This window comes from Oscarella lobularis, chromosome 14 (genome assembly GCF_947507565.1).
Source record: "Oscarella lobularis chromosome 14, ooOscLobu1.1, whole genome shotgun sequence".
Classification (NCBI taxonomy): domain Eukaryota; kingdom Metazoa; phylum Porifera; class Homoscleromorpha; order Homosclerophorida; family Oscarellidae; genus Oscarella; species Oscarella lobularis.
The window spans coordinates 348,903-364,700 of NC_089188.1; the positions used below are offsets into that span (position 1 = coordinate 348,903).

Here is a 15,798-nt window from a genome sequence, read left to right on the forward strand (position 1 = left end):
ATGTGCTTTTGCGCACAAACATAACTGATTCGTCGCGATAATCGTTAAGATAAAATGTGCATATCGAATTCGTGCTCAAAGTGAGACTGTGAGAAAAAAAGAGAAACGACAAAAGGCAGTTAAAAATGAAGAAGTGTCTATCTAATCTGTTCGTAGATATATAATAAAACACTAAACAAAACTAGCATACAGACAATTATATCACACAATGCAGCCCAAAAAGCATATTTTGCCCATTTTCTTCCTTTAACAGCGTTTCCTTTTTTATAGTAAGTGGAGCTCTGTAAAATGTATTTGGATATTACTAAAACTCTCTAATCGTCAGACTCAATAAGATATTACCTTCCAAGAAAAAAAGATGGCAAGACAAGCAATGGGAGTACAAGTCAACAGAACAGATACAAGAGATATGTTCATATAAGTTTTTTGGTTATTGACAACGACTGGTGAAGGAGTAACCTGAAAAAATACCCGTACTCGAATAACAGCTAGGCTAGCACTAAAAGAAACTTTATCAGGTTCGGGTAGCTTGGGAAGAGCTTCCTCTAGCCGAAACAGCTCTTTTATTCGAACGGGGTAGGCGTAGTTTGGCGGCGGAGGGCGAATAGGATGACTGACGGAAGAAGGGCTGAAACCTGAAGCCGAGAAAGGACGGTCGCCTGCTCAGGACACAGTTTTCAAGCAACGGTCGTCATACTTCAGTGAAGAGAAGCTCTTACGTCTGTCGAAAGTCGACGGTTTGGCGGCAAGCTTACTGTTCATGACCTTTAGCTGCTCTCCCACTCGCCTTGGAATTAATATAAAAATGATAACCCGTAGCCGGGAGCTAATTTTTTGAACCTAAAAAGAGATGGAATGGAACTCAGTGACGGTTTAGAGCTCTGATACATATAGTCCCGTGCCGGCATAGGCTCACGCGAAGCCTGCTAAAGAAAAGAATGTACCATATGTGAAAAAAGTCGCACAGGTATGCCCATTCATTAACTGGGGCGATCACAGATATGAATTTCAGACAACGATTAGATAAAATGAGTGCACAATAGCAAAAACCCAGCAGCCGTTTTTTTAGGCAATAAGCTATCTTCGGAAACCCTATTTTGTTTAGAGCCACCACAGCTTTTGCTCCTCTTCAACGCCATTTATCCCAAATAAGCATTGTGTGCTTCTTTGCAAATTTGAGACAAATTCAACAGCGTCTTCTGTTTTTGCTGTAGCAGGCAATTTAATAAGGACGATTGTTTTCTCGCCCCATGGTGGCAGTCGAACACCGAGCTGTATAGAGCGATTGGCTTGATACGTTGTCACCATGGGATCGGGTGTTGGCTGCCAGAACGAGCAGAACAATGGAGCACAAACCTAAAAAAATCGGTACACCTAAAATTAAAATAAGCCTAATTAAAACAGCACTCCTACCTTGAATAAACTGCCCAAACCGAAAAACCTATACTTTTTGATGAACTCTGCGTCGGTCTCAAATTCCACTTTGCTGACGATTTCTACGCTTCTTATTAGACTTAGAGGAATAGGAAAGTAAACAGAATGTGCTCCTTCTTTCCATTTCAATTTGTAAGCCTGATCAACGAGTCCAGGAACAGTGTGCTTCTGAAAGTTTTTCTCTGAACGTCATTTCTTTTAAACGTCTACATCTACTAATAATTAAACTTGCCTTCTAAAACCTTTTCAGAAAAGAAGATAAGCCGTTTAGATGTGAGCACGGCGCTTCCTTGAGGAAGAGGGTCGCGATGAAATGCCGTTTTGTTTTCTGAAATAAACGTCGTCTTTTCGTAATGCAATTCTTGAACGGGAGACGTCAAACTCTCGTACTCAGGTATTGTCAGCTTATGAAAAGGATCCTCGCTAAGCCGTGCCTAAAAGAGCATAACCAAGTTGAATTACTTATCAATAGGAGTCTAATGAGTGAAAGATTTCTTAGTCTTTTTACCAGCTTAGAGAATAAACTATTTTCTGTAGTGTGCACTACACCTTACTTTTACTTCCGGAATTACTCCAGTAGAAACACTGCTTGCCAGCGCATTTGATGCCATTTGAATTCGATTGCCTACGCTATTTGCTAAAGCGTTAGCAACGGATCGATTCATCTTCTCGCGGCAAAATTGATCTTTGAGCGCGTTTATTTGCATCTCAAAAGTATCATTTCCGTCATTAACAGTATTTCCGTAACTGTAATTGACGTCTTTCCATGCTGCTGCGTCAACTGCGTCATCGTATTTGTTCATTGGATCGATGTCGTCTGGAATTGGAAGTTCTGGCCTCAACTTCAAAAAAGGATTGCTTTGAGTGATTTTTCGCGGGTCAGCAATACTTGACAGCAAAACAGTTGGTACTAAAAATTAGTTTTTTGAGCATCGAACTGACCACAATCACATTTATGTTTAGACGCTTTCCCTATAGAATTTCAAGCATGCACAGCAAGCTCGAAGAGCAGGTACGCACGGCATGCCGTCTGCCTTTTCTATGGCTATCAAGTATGCTTATAGCCAACGCAAACAAGGTAACAAACGATCGAGGACGCGCATGTGTTGTCCAAAACTTAAAGCTGTTATCATCATCATCTTTACCGTCCGAAATGGTGGAAACCGCTTCAGGAGCTTCGGTAGCGACTTCGGTAGTTGTTTCGACCCCGTGTATCATTTTTATGATCTCCTTTAGAGCGTTCTTTAGAGCGTTTTAGTAACAGAAGAGGACCGCAGGAGAAGGAGGCGAGTGCGCTAGTTTGCATCAATTGTTTGTCCGCGGCCAATCAGGAAGCGAGCTCTATGAAATTGAAAGTCACTTTGACAGCGTCTTTGACGTCCAATTATCTGCCTACTCTTTTGGCCACACTATCTGAACGCTGAGTGGCTAGACAAACGCCCCCTCCATGATTGTGTTATCACCTTAGAATTGATTTGCATAACCGCGCGTGAGCTAGCTCGAGCGAGGCGTCGCAACCGAACTTTCCAAAGTGAGTAAACGCCACAATCACTCGCCGCAGACGCTATCGCTGCATTAGATATACGCAAGCCGGGCTTGCTAAACGCATACTTTGCAAAAGGACGTCTCTCAAAGCACGCGTACGTGATCGCGTTTGTAACCGAAAAATGGAGCTAAATTACAGGGAGCCGAAAAGTGAGTACCGATTAATTAAATAGAAATATTCTCTCATTCTCGCACTTCTAGTTGAAGCTTTTAGGGAAAATCTGAAGCAGGCATGTAATCTGCTATCTCTTCCCAAGCCCGACGCAGAGGGGGCGGAACAGCACCTGCTCGCTTGCGAGAGTTCTAAGGAATGCTTACAGCCACACAGTCTACCTGACGCGAACTATTTGATTGAAAGTAACAAAAAAAGTGCTTATGCTAGGTCATTTTCGTCTCTGTATAGCTTTTACTATTTAGTGTACTATCACCTCGCGCGTGCAATCAAGCTTCGACAGGGATTTCGTCGATGGGCAGACGTTGATCGATGTCTTTTCGAGGCGCGAAGAGTCTTTAACAACTCAGATCAGTACAGAAACAAATCGATTCCACACCCACTCAAAGCTCTAGGTTTCTATGAACTATATAGATGCGGCTCTTAGAACAGCAAACTTAATATACTCTGCATTCAGTTTGCTTCATGCACGGAAGATGGCTTTTCTACGCAGGAGAAGAGAAATTTCTCGACGCCGAAAGGATGTTACAAGAAGCGTGTGATATATTCTACGCTCTGAACCGTAGTGGAGACAACGAAGCTGTTGCCTCAGGTAGCACAAGTGCATTACAATCTCATGCTATATCTATAGGCGCTATACTGATTAACGTATGCTCTAGCGTTGAACTACAATGCTCTCATTTTCCTGCATAACCATCGTTATGAAGAGGCACGACAGGCTATTGACAGAGCAAAATACACCTTTCATTCAAAAAGCCTTGAAAGAAGCCGGCGTGGAGAGGACTCAGACTCAGACCCACGACTCGGACAAAGTAAGAAAGAATGAACTGTCGCTTCGAGTAAATTTAATATTTATGCATTCTTCTTGCTGCTCTAATTTCTCTAGCGCTTTACGCCCAAGGTCTTCTACACCTTGCGCAAAGGAACTTGCCTCTCGCTCAGAAAGATTTGCAAGAAGCGCTTGAATGCTACGAAAAGGTTCTTCCTGAAGAGCACCCTTTGATCGGCGCAGGTAATGTATAGTGCACAACGTGTGCCGTTACTTAAAGCTATTATTTAGCTAAAATTGCATTGGGAGAGACGAATCTTGCACAAAAAAAATTAGGGCCTGCTGCTGTTTTACTAAAAAGTGGCAAAGCTTGCCTTAAAGACCAAGAGCATGTGCCATACTACGCGGGTCTTACTAAAAAAGGCTAGTGCACAATTTTGATATTTGAATACAGACAGTGACTAAATATTCAATATTATTTAGCTGAAGAAATTTTGAAGACTCTTGCAGTAGATGAAAAGAATAAATTCGTCGGTAGTTTTTCGATGATAAAAAACCCCGCATTTCTCTAACGAAATTCTAATTCTCAGCTACGTCCCTCACAGTTTCTCCCTATCCAACACAGCTCGAGCAAGTTGGCACAAGAATCTGCGACCGTTGGGAGAAAGTAGCGAGAAAAAGAGGCATCGGTTTCTCTCAGCGAGAAATCGAAACAATAAAGAAAAATCATCCTTTCGAAATGGAAACCCAAAGCCAAGCAATGCTCGAAAAGTGGCAAGACAACCGCGGAAGTGAAGCAACAATTGCAGAATTGATTTCGGCGTTGATGGAGAGCGGCAACACAAAAACCGCAGAAGACGTCTTTGGGAGTACATCTGTGCGCGGAATGAAAGTTCTTGCAAAAGCATTGGAAAGACAGACACTGGGTTCTCTAGCTCTAGCAGTAGGCGCTAAATGGGAAGAGCTTGCAGTGACGGAAGAAATGAATTTCAGCATGAGCGATGTGGCTGAGATTCGTACGTCAGCCTCCTCTAACCCATGCTATCGTCTTCTGGAAAAATGGGCTTCGGATCCAAACAAAAAGGCTACAGCACTTACCATGGTCAAGGCCCTGAAGAAAATCGGAAAAGAGAGCGTTGCTGTCGACACATTTGGTCGTGACGTCGTCCAACTAGTCACGATCACGTAAACGCATGTCCGATATTACCTTTTGTGCCTGTGTTGTACGTTCTTTTGTTGCTGGGATGATTATGGCATGTTGCAAATTTCAGCTGTGGAATAAACGCTTCCGCAACTGTAAAACGAAGCAGTAGATTGAAAAAATTCCACTGCAACTCCCAACTACTCCACGCTGCCGAAAATAGATAAATAAATAAACATTTAAACGAAATAGTAGCCCCTCCTCTTACGTGGAGCTCTCAGTTTCTGGTCTCAATGCCGAGTCAAGAAGAATACTACAGTTTACTTAGAATCTCCTTGTTACTGCTCCCCGTCGAGCTGCTCTCTAGCGTTCAACACCTTAGAAAACCAGTTCTGAATAAGAAATTTAGTGTCAAGGCTTTGCTGACATCGTTTCATAAATTGTGTCTCCCCCTTTGACGCCAGTCAGGCATTGCGATATGAAAACACGTCGAAAGATATCTAGCGATGAGAAAGGTCACACAAATGTCGGGCTCTTGAAAGCCAGAAGCTATCTGACCAGCCAATAACGGGAAAAAGACGAATAAATTCCGTCGCCCTCCGTCTTGAACCTTAGCGTGCTCGTCTCGATTCTCTTCTCTCCACTGTTCGATTTCTATGCATTCTCGACAATCGATTACGTATTCGCGACCGAAGGTAGTTCGAAATGAGCTGAAATCGTCGTCCAAGTGCCTTAATTAGCTTGGGCAGCAACATTGAAACGATTCCAGCGAAATGCAGGTGAGCGAACGCGTTCCTCTCCATTCCCACGGCCAAATACAACGTAGTTGTGCTCTTTCTATCGAATGTGCACCCCAGAACTAAAATTGCACGATACTACGCTACACGGCTCGATATATCGCGAATCCTCTAGAATCGATCGAGTTCGCCGCGTTCTTTTCGGAAAGCCAACTCAATCAAAGGTGTTCGAACGTTTTTGGTCGCGCTTTGTCGCGTTTTCGTCGCGTTTCGTGAACGTGAACGAAACGTAAACGTCACATCCGGCTACAATACACGTGCATGTGCACGTGTTCGTCTCTTGTTCCACTTTTCTTTTGGGACAAACGCTGAACGCGCATGATCACTCCAAACATTACCTTTTTTGGTTGCGCGTAGAGGTGCAAAAAGCAACGCTGTCTCTCGTGACAACGTTGGGGTTAGTTACGCTCACCCATCCTCCAATGAGAGAAGAGTCCGCGTCATCGTTCGTGCACGAGCTACATAAACTCGTGCACGACGCTCTTCCTCTTTACGTAACTCCGTCGCTTGAGAACTCGCTCGTACGCTCTGTGAGTCGTTGGAAGACAGGGAGCCAGAGGGGCCATCGATTCGACCGATGCAATCGTTCTGGAGCAACGATCTGGAAGTGATTAGAGGCACAACCCTAAGACCTCTAGGGGCTTCCAGATCGGCACTAAGTGCCGCCGTCTTTTCGACGGTGGAGCGCTTCAACTCGCTCCGTTTTACCGTAGATTTATTCTACTGTGTAATACAGGACAGCGTTGACGTTGGCCGGTTCTCCTTCACGTCGAGCACATTACTTGCGGGTCTCTTCGGCGGTGGCGATAGCCGTCTCCCGAGGGGCAACGAACCTCGGAAGCTCACTTGTGGTGGGTTCTGATCCAATTCATGCCGTTGGTGAGGGTCGGCTGGGTTGCGAAGCGTCTGGACCTCCACGTGGTGCGACCTGGGTCAAGCAAACACAGACGCGCTCTTCTTCTGTCTTTTCGGGTAGGTACGTTGCTTCGATGAATGGATACTGGCCTCGGTTTTTTAGATATACATTCTCAAGCGGTGGAAGCGAAGAACTTCATTTTGCTATCCGATCAGGTGTCGGGTAGAGGTGTCACTTTGTGTCTCTGCTTTTTTCACTGCCGGGAACTTCGCTTTGTGACACGGACAATGGCGCTTTATTTCTGCAGTACGTACTTAGATTGGCTAATTGGCTCGATTCAATTATGTAAGGCCTAGGGGCTGCTAGTAGGGTACTGTAGGGTGATTTGCTTAATGGGCTTGTAGCTCTCACGCTCTTAGCTTGCAGCCGCCACGTGCTTTACATTATTATTAATAGCTTCTTAGGTTCTCTAGGTTTATTTTTTGTAGGCATATTTTAGGTTAATAGATTTATAAGGTTATGTTTTTAACACATGTCTTCTTTTTTAAGCTAGCATAGTAGGTTATTTAAATTTATTTGCAGGCTTATAGTTTTTCACTGGTTTTCAATTTTTACAGGTTTTTCTTGACAGGAGCTTTCATTCTTTCAAGACATCTTCTTTGTTTCTCAAATGGTAATGCAACGTGAAGCAAATGGGCGGTAAATAGTTGGTGCGGTCACATACATACAATATGTCATCATTTTGCTTAGTACAGAGACAAAGGCGTAATTTGAGAATGACATTTGACATACGAATGGTCAAGATAAAATCCGAGAGTTTCCGAAAAGAATCGTCTTTTAGGCAGGTAGGCTGACATAAAATAATTTCATTTCCTGTATAATTGTCATCGAAAACATCTCTTTGTGCCGTCTTCTGTGCAAAAAAATGCTTACGTTAAAGAATAGTATTTACTAAGGTAAGCAATAACGTCTTGGCATCCGGTGTCACTGACTAGCGTATATGTAGACGGGAACTTCTGTTTTCCCCTCATTTCACTGCTGGGAACTTGAGAACTCAGAATGCTATTCTTCTTCATTATTTTCGTTACTTTTTCCTTAGAATCAAAATGGGGAACGACGGCCGACCATAATCCGATCATCGTCTCGTCACAAGGCCCCACCATCTGCTTGCCATTGGACCAGTACGTAAACGAAAAAAAAGGCGAGGTTTGACATTCTAACTCGAACAGTTCTTTCTTTCTACTCGTCGCGATGTTTCCTAGAAAGGAGAGAAGGGAGCCAAAGGACAAAAGGTAGCTAGTTGCGTCATACAGTGAAACAGGCACGTGATGTTTGCACTATATAAAAAAGGGGGAAGCTGCACCCCGTCTCGTGGGTCAAAAAGGACAGGTACTCTATATATTTCGACGTTTACTACACAGTCAACGTTCGTGTCCGCCTTAGAAAGGAGACTTATGGGCTGGGTTGGTGGAAGGTAAGAAATGTTTTATAAACGAAGGCGTATTTTTATATGGGACCTGTAAAAACAAGGATGGCTATTTCTGAACGAATCGTGTTCCTGCTCTTGCATTTATGAACGAAACAATCTATCCCAAAGCGGAATATACAACGTTCGGCTGCCAGGCTCAAATCGGACTATTCAAGTCTACTGCGACATGGACACGGACGGAGGTGGATGGACTGTCTTTCAACGAAGACAAGACGGATCTGTCGATTTCTATCTTGAATGGGATGACTACAAACGCGGCTTTGGGAACATAGGCAAAGAGTTCTGGTTAGGTTTTGATCACATACTCCCGCTACTCGGCGCTAGCGAAAGTGGAAATGAACTTCGAATTGATCTTGGAGACGGGGAAGGCAATAGGAAATATGCCAAATATTCTGATTTTGGTATTGGTGATGAATGCACGAAGTACCGTCTGAGTGTAAGTGGGTACTTTGGAAATGCTAACGACTCACTTGCCTACCACAACGGAATGAGATTTTCAACCATAGGACGCGACCACGATAATTGGGGTTACACTTGTACTCTTCACAGACACGGTGCTTGGTGGTATAAGTATTGTCATCGCGCTAATTTGAATGGCAGCTACTTTGAAACTACCGTTAAAGGAATACGATGGGAAGAATGGAAAGAGGAATCGCTCAAATTCTCCGAAATGAAATTTCGGCCCAAGTGAGTCTTTTGTGAGTCTCAGGTGCAAAAAGGCATGTCAGCGTTTCACGTGACATGTAATGTGAATTTATATGTCTTTGCCGCTTCTATATCATTTATGCATGATTGTGTGTTTTCGTTTTTCTTGGTGGCACTAGATTTCACTGTTATAATTATTTGATTTTGCGTTTTTGTTTAATAATTAGGCAGAACCTTTGATGATGCCTTCAATGTAATGTCTGATGCCCGTATGTCAGGGTAGGGTAAAGCGGCTTTTCAAGGAAAAACAAGAAAAAGCCGTTTATCCCACACGGATACACGGGCCGCTAAATCAATAGTGATATAGCGATACGCGTGAACTCCAAATGTGCCTGCCTTTAGAAAGTTTGCCTTAAATTAAATTGAAAAACAGAAATTAAAAAAGAACGTCATACTTGTACAACTACACAACAGAAAAGAATAAAGCAAGTCAATAGAGTTGAAATTTGAGATCGTTCGGACGCTTTTTTCCATGGTAAGATCCTCCTTTGTTTTTCAGATCCAGTCAACGGTATGGCTAGAAGAGCAAAATTACACAATAACCTCTTTCTACTATGATGCACTAAGACCTTGCGCGCTTGGGAGAAAACTGGATTAAAACATTGCCAGAGTATTCACCCGCGATCAAACGCTTTGCGAATCTATACGTGCTGTAAAAATATTTGTGCACCTACAAAAATCAATTAATGCATTCTCTTTCGACTTTACATCTAAAAGAGAAAAAATCCCGGTATCTATTAACTAAGTGGATTAATTACCACTCCGCCTAAAATCGAGCCAATCTAAGAAGGTACTGGAGAAAAAAAAGCGCGCGATTGCCTGTGTCGCAAAGCGCAGTGCCCGGAGGTGAAAAAAGCAGAGACACAAAGTCACACCTCTAACCGACGACTGATCGAATAGCAAAATGAAGTTCTTCGCTGCCACGGCTTCAGAACAAATATCTAAAAACACGAGGCCAGTATCCATTCATCGAAGCAACGTACTTACCCGAAAAAACGAAAGAAGAGCGCGACTGTGTTTGCGTGACCCAGGTCGCACCACGTGGAGGTCCAGACGCTTCGCAACCCAGCCGACCCTCACCAACGTCATGAATTGGATCAGAACCCACAATAAGTGAGACTCCGAGGTTCGTCGCCCCCTCGGGGAGACGGCTATCGCCTCCGCCGAAGAGGCCCGCAAGTCATGTGCTCGACGTGGAGCAGAGCCGGCCAACGTCGACGCTGTCCCATTTTACACCGTAGAATAAATCTACGGTGAAACGGAGCGAGTTGAAGCGCTCCACCGTCGAAAAGACGGCGGCACTCCGATCCGGAAGCTCCTAGAGGTCTTAGTTGTGCCTCTAATCACTTCCAGATCGTTGCTCCAGGAAGAATGCGTCGGTCGAATCGATGGCCCCTCTGGCTCCCTGTCTTCCAACGACTCACAGAGCGTACGAGCGAGATCTCAAGCGACGGGGTTACGTAAAGAGGGAGAGCGTCGTGCACGACTTTATGTAGCTCGTGCACGAACGATGACGCGGACTCTTCTCTCATTGGACGATGGGTGTGCGTCATTAACCGCAACGATGTCACGAGAGACAGCGTTGCTTTTTGCACCTCTACGCGCAACCAAAAATGGTAATAATTGGAGTGATCACGCGCGTGCAGCATGTGTCGCAAAAGAAAAGGGAAACAGGAGACGAACCACGTGCACGCGTGCATGGTAGCCGGATGTGATGTCACGTTTCTTTCGCGTTCTTATAACGCGACGAAAACGCGACGAAGCGCGACCGAAAACGTTCAAACGCATTCGTTTTTCGAAAATAATGCGGCCCAATCGATCGAATCTTAGCGAAGTAGAGCATTCACGATATCGAGCTGTAGGGCCTACAAATGAGATCAACCACAAATGAGATCACTACGTCATGATGACGTAGTGATCTCATTTGTGGTTGATCTCATTTGTAGGCCCTACACGAGCTCTATAGCTTCGTCAAATTAGATTGTTGGAAGTCGCAGTCGATAGAACGAATACAGTTACGTTGCATTTGCTCGTGGGAATGAAGAGAAACGCGTTAGGTCACCTGCGTTTCGCTTCCAATGCGTGGACGTGGACGCACTGTCCGAAGCGTTTGAACAACGATTTCAGTCTATTTCAATCTATCTTCGGTCGCGAAGACATATTCGATCGTCCAGAATGCATAAAAATCGAACAGTCGAGAGAAGACAATCGAGACGAGCACGCTAAGATTCAAGATGGAGGGCGACAGAATGTATTGGACTTTTCCCTGTTAATTTGCTGGTCAGACAGCTTCTATCTTCGAAGCGCGCGACAATCATGCGACACTCTCATCGCTAGAGAGCTTTTCAACGTGTTTAGAGTCGTTCCGGTACTTTCGGACAACATATAGTTCGGACAGTTCTTGTGTGCGTTGGAGGCGGTAGATCCAAACTGCTTTAGGCTGATCTTCTTCCTTGTTCCCTTAGAGATTATTCACCAAAGTTTCGGCTGGATCGAAAGAGCCATCGCCAGATGACACGCTATTATTCGAGCAAGGTCAGTGACACGTACTTTCGGACACTCACATACGATACGGACAGAGCGATTTTCTTCAAGATAACCACGAGCCAATAGAGAAAGTTATATACCGTGGGAAAGCTCTTTCTTTGCTCTTTCATCCTATATTAATTATTTAATTAAATTTGAATTGGTAATTGAATTACAGAATTTTAAAAATTGCCGAATTTTTGGCAATTTCGGACACGGTCATCGACGTTATTTATTGTAAAGCAAACTCAAGAAATCTGAGAATTTGTAACGGCAAAGCTTTCTCTGCGTTTCTCAAAAATAGCGTTTGCACAGATGGAAGGTGGCAGATAGCCAGAGAGAAAAGTCTGGCCGTTCACCAAACTACTTTCTGACCTTTCCTAGAGCATTTAAGAGTTACTAATGCCAGCTAACTGCATGTCTACTTGCTTTTTCTGAGTTTAGCGCCAGTGCACCTGTGCTAAACTCTATTTTCGAGAAATGCAACGAAAGCTTGACAGCTATAAATTTTCAGTTTTTCTGAGCTTGCTTTACAACAAAATAACGTTATCAAATGTGTCCGAAATTGCCAAAAATTCGGCAATTTTTAAAATTCTGTAATTCAAATACCAATTCAAATTTAATTAAATAATTAATATAGGATGAAAGAGCAAAGAAAGCGCTTTCCAACGGTATATAACTTTCCCTATTCGCTCGTGATTATCTTGAAGAAAATCGCTCTGTCCGTATCGCATGTGGGTGTTCGAAAGTACGTGTCACTGACCTTGCTGGAATAATGGCGTGTCATCTGGCGATGGCTCTTTCGATCCAGCCGAAACTTTGGTGAGTAATCTCTAAGGGAACAAGGAAGAAGATCAGCCAAAAGCGGTTTGGATCTACCTTCTCCAACGCACACAAGAACTGTCCGAACTACATGTTGTCCGAAAGTACCGGAACGACTCTAGATAGCTATTCAACGTGTTTACATTACGCAATGGCGCAAAATGGTGCGATGTCAGGAAAGCCTTGACACAAAATTTCTTATTCAGAAATGGTTTCCCAAGGCATTGAATGCCAGAGAGCAGCTCGACGGGCAGCAGTAAACTATGCTTTAGTGTATTCAGCATCACTTCTGTTTCATCGTAGATTTTCGACTCAATCTGAGTCAGAAAAAATCTTTTTCCTCTTCAGGCTGTCGATGTCGTGAACGGCGCCGGAAAAATGCTATTTTTTTCGTACTGGCATCAGAAAAGGCGAACGACTTGCATTGGTAGTCTCTCAGGGTTGCTCGATGGATCTCTACCATTTTTTTAATATTTGACTTCAATGACGACACCGTTTCTTTCATTTGATGGTGTCGTTTACTGCATTGACGAAGTTTTTTACTGCGTTTACTGCATTAACGTTCATTATATTGACGTTTTGCGGTATAGACAGTGCCAGCCCAGGCTATCGTGTATTGTTTATTGATTATGCAGAGAGAGAATTTGTGTCACATGTCGAAGGAAACCTCATACTAAGAGTTTATCCAATGGAAGCTATTCAGGAAGTAATTTAGACGCCAAGGATTGGTAAAACTATCTGTTTGTTGGCTCCCTTACGCAGTGTTTCAGAGTTGGCAACGTCAGTACAGTTGTGCACTCACAGTGGGCTGTTGTCGCGATTACTCGTTATCTTCTAAATCGCCTCGTTCAATTTAGGCATCATCTGATTTGTGATGTAACCGAAGGGCGTGGACATGGAAACATATGAAGGATTAAAATCAGCAGTCGTCTCATTAGTGACGCACTCACTGCTTCTTGGCATTATACGAAGGGGTCAGTGTAGATGTCGCTGTTTTTGCTTTTCATCGCATTCGTCGCTCTTATCGTCGCCAAGTCGTCTCTCGACGATGAACACTCGCCGTTCTCTGACGTCATTCAGTTTGTCGACAATAAAATCCCGTGTATCGCTCACAGTCGCAGCCGTCTTACCGATGAGGTTTGCCTACTTTCATTTTGTCCAGCGAGGAGCTAGGAAACGCTAGTGTTCGCTTTTTGTTGCCAGCTTGATCTGAGCACGTCTCGCCGTAGTACCGTTACACTTACACAGTCACTTTTGATTCCATCGCACTCTTGTTCGGTTTTGTTCTTTCTAGTTTCTGCGTTTCTCGAACTTCAAAGGGAATACCTTCTCTCTGACTCATCACAGTTCATGGCTAAGCATTTCGTATACGACATGCGTCGAAGTGAATTCTTGCAAAGGTTCTTGAATCGTTTCCGTACCTGCACTATATCTTGTTTAGTGCCCTAAAATAAACGTTTCCGCGTCTGTTAAAACATCTGGCATCAAATGCCTTTCGTCTAATGCTTCCTTACAGGGCGCGTGGCTAGGCGAATTGAGTCTCGCATGAATGAATTTGCCTTTTAGGGAGCAAAGTGGATCGCCGTCTAGTTGAGAAGGCTTTTATCAGGAGTGCAAAGGGCGGGCGAGTGGGGAAGCTGCTTGCTGACAGATTGGTGCAAAGACGATAGTTGAGCCTCGCGAGCGAAGCCCTTCTCCGTCATCATTACGCTATACAATTATTACGCACAGCGCACCCACTTTGTGCATGTTCCTCCCAGCGCTGGCATGAGCAATTCGTACACATCTATGCTGATCTGCGGTGGTTTGATGCACATATAACCCGCGAAATAGAACCGGAAAAAGTATCAGTCGATCCGTGTCACCCTTAACAGCTCCAATGGCGTCCTTCTTCCTTTGAACTCTAACTTTTTCTTCTCAGGTTTGGTTGTGTCATCTGTCAGATTTTCCGCGCAACGGAATCAAAGTGAAAGGTAGGATAAAAGACTATGGTCCCTTGCCGTCCCTCGTAGCTCAAACACCAAGCAGTCTCCGAGTAGCTTAGGGTGTCTAAGTCAAACTCACTGATATGTCGGTCGATGGTTGAACCGTTCCCAACCTAAGCGAAATAGGTAGGCGTGGTTGTGGCGATGCATGTATGTTTATTCTGTCTTCCAGCTGGGTCAGTGGAGATCTTTGTTATACGTTTGGGAGAAGCGTTAATGCAATAATAATAAATTATCAGGACAAGGGCTTTTGATTGTACTGCAATGGCCCCTAAGAAGTACTGATGCTTTTTACAAAACCCGGTCGAAAGCCCAGTCAATTTTTTAGACGACTTTTAAAATCAATTGGTATACTTTTATGTCTGACCTACATACACCCTTTGCTCAGTTGTCTTATAAGACTACGTTATTCCTTAAAGCACATAATGAAACACTAGTATGATATTTTTCTCTCGAAGTCGGCGAATGGGCGTCTTCACAGATTCACTCGCAATGCACTGGACATGTTTCCAACACCCCTAACAGGTGCGACCTTTGTTTCTAAATTATATTACTGCCATAGAAAGTACTTCTTTAGAAATGGTCAGCGCTTCGGAATAGGCTTGCGTCGACTTGAAGCGTCTACTGTTTTATATTTTGAAGAGATTCACAAAGATAAGGTCTTAGCAACAGTCTTTAGAGGTACAAATTCTTACTTGTCAATCTCAGTTTGTGTTGGCATGCTTTCGAGATCGTGATGACGACAAGCCCGTTGGCGACGCAACGTCCACTTCTCATTTTTCTACATATCCGGAAATAAGCTATGTTCGCGTAGTCTTTCAAGGTGAAGTCTTAATTAAGAAATTGATTTGTGCACGGTGCTGAACTATTTTTAGTTTGTAACATTGATCCGGTTTCTTGCATCTTTACATTTAATGGTATCTTTCTGCTTGTCGTCATTGTCGTTTTTGTTTCTGTTTGCATTCATCTCTTCTCGCACTATGGTCGTTTGACCTGTTCCGCCCAATGCAGAAGACGCCCATGTCGTCGATTCGTGATTCTTCCCTTTCACGGCCTCCAACTACTTGTCGCCGTCATTGTTTTGGCAATGGCATTCGCGAAGCCTGCTCAAGCGCGAAACGGTGAGATTATATAGACTAGTACGCGTCTACTTTCTTAGAAAGTGACGTGCTTAATTAAAAATCCCTTTTTATTTCACACTTGAAAATTGAGTAAGAGCCCAGTTTTTTCCCTTCTGCGTTTACTTCTTGTTCTAGTTTAGAAAGTGATATCTATAAATATAGAGCATCCAAAGAAAAGGAAGTGTACGAACCATGTTCATCCTAGCGAAAAAAACAGTCACTATAGGCAAATTAATCTTCTCTTTTAGGTTGTGAAAATGGTTGGATGCCTTATGCTTCTTCGTGTCTCACGATTTCAGAAGAGCTGTTGACATGGCGTCAAGCAGAAGACGTGTGCTTTTCACAAGGAGCCCACCTCTTGTCGATCGATAGAGAACACAAGGATTTTTCGCGTTACCTATTTAGGAATTACAAATTGGAGAAGTTGTTCATCGGA

General features: G+C 43.7%; 3 protein-coding genes and 1 long non-coding RNA gene across 4 annotated transcripts; 2 read left to right on the plus strand and 2 right to left on the minus strand.

Annotated features, from left to right (window-relative positions):
* Positions 1-36: 36 nt before the first annotated feature.
* LOC136195375 (uncharacterized) lies at positions 37-788 on the minus strand. The gene is made up of 4 exons (XR_010671887.1): positions 720-788; positions 511-659; positions 343-459; positions 37-281 (listed from the first exon to the last, which is right to left on the minus strand). It is a non-coding gene; the product is annotated as an uncharacterized lncRNA (long non-coding RNA).
* Positions 789-948: 160 nt separating this feature from the next.
* Positions 949-2,720, minus strand: LOC136195372 (uncharacterized). Its single transcript, XM_065984693.1, has 5 exons — positions 2,580-2,720; positions 1,989-2,344; positions 1,667-1,868; positions 1,414-1,616; positions 949-1,356 (listed from the first exon to the last, which is right to left on the minus strand). The coding sequence occupies exons 1-5, from the start codon at positions 2,650-2,652 to the stop codon at positions 1,102-1,104; spliced, it is 1,089 nt and encodes a 362-aa protein (XP_065840765.1). The 5' UTR covers positions 2,653-2,720; the 3' UTR covers positions 949-1,101.
* Positions 2,721-2,883: 163 nt separating this feature from the next.
* On the plus strand, positions 2,884-5,222 carry LOC136195369 (uncharacterized). The gene is made up of 10 exons (XM_065984690.1): positions 2,884-2,965; positions 3,014-3,129; positions 3,181-3,336; positions 3,397-3,546; positions 3,609-3,743; positions 3,811-3,963; positions 4,038-4,163; positions 4,212-4,343; positions 4,404-4,454; positions 4,511-5,222. Exons 2-10 carry the CDS (start codon positions 3,102-3,104, stop codon positions 5,107-5,109), a joined length of 1,530 nt encoding a protein of 509 aa, XP_065840762.1. The 5' UTR covers positions 2,884-2,965; positions 3,014-3,101; the 3' UTR covers positions 5,110-5,222.
* Positions 5,223-7,640: 2,418 nt separating this feature from the next.
* On the plus strand, positions 7,641-8,894 carry LOC136195439 (ryncolin-1-like). The gene is made up of 5 exons (XM_065984763.1): positions 7,641-7,920; positions 7,977-8,006; positions 8,065-8,103; positions 8,158-8,188; positions 8,245-8,894. The coding sequence occupies exons 1-5, from the start codon at positions 7,774-7,776 to the stop codon at positions 8,892-8,894; spliced, it is 897 nt and encodes a 298-aa protein (XP_065840835.1). The 5' UTR covers positions 7,641-7,773.
* The last annotated feature ends 6,904 nt before the right edge of the window (positions 8,895-15,798 follow it).

Bases quoted from the DNA above. Each gene is read 5' to 3' on its own strand.
- LOC136195369 (XM_065984690.1), top strand. From the start codon at position 3,102: ATGGAGCTAAATTACAGGGAGCCGAAAA. The intron at 3,744-3,810 runs GTAGCACAAGTG...CGTATGCTCTAG, and splicing joins CAACGAAGCTGTTGCCTCAG to CGTTGAACTACAATGCTCTC. The intron at 4,344-4,403 runs GCTAGTGCACAA...AATATTATTTAG, and splicing joins CGCGGGTCTTACTAAAAAAG to CTGAAGAAATTTTGAAGACT.
- LOC136195372 (XM_065984693.1), bottom strand. From the start codon at position 2,652: ATGATACACGGGGTCGAAACAACTACCGAAGTCGCTACCGAAGCTCCT. The intron at 2,345-2,579 runs GTAAAGATGATG...ACTAATTTTTAG, and splicing joins GGTTTCCACCATTTCGGACG to TACCAACTGTTTTGCTGTCA. The intron at 1,617-1,666 runs GCAAGTTTAATT...AATGACGTTCAG, and splicing joins TTCTGAAAAGGTTTTAGAAG to AGAAAAACTTTCAGAAGCAC.
- LOC136195439 (XM_065984763.1), top strand. From the start codon at position 7,774: ATGCTATTCTTCTTCATTATTTTCGTTACTTTTTCCTTAGAATCAAAA. The intron at 7,921-7,976 runs GTTTGACATTCT...GATGTTTCCTAG, and splicing joins TAAACGAAAAAAAAGGCGAG to AAAGGAGAGAAGGGAGCCAA. The intron at 8,189-8,244 runs GTAAGAAATGTT...TGTAAAAACAAG, and splicing joins ATGGGCTGGGTTGGTGGAAG to GATGGCTATTTCTGAACGAA.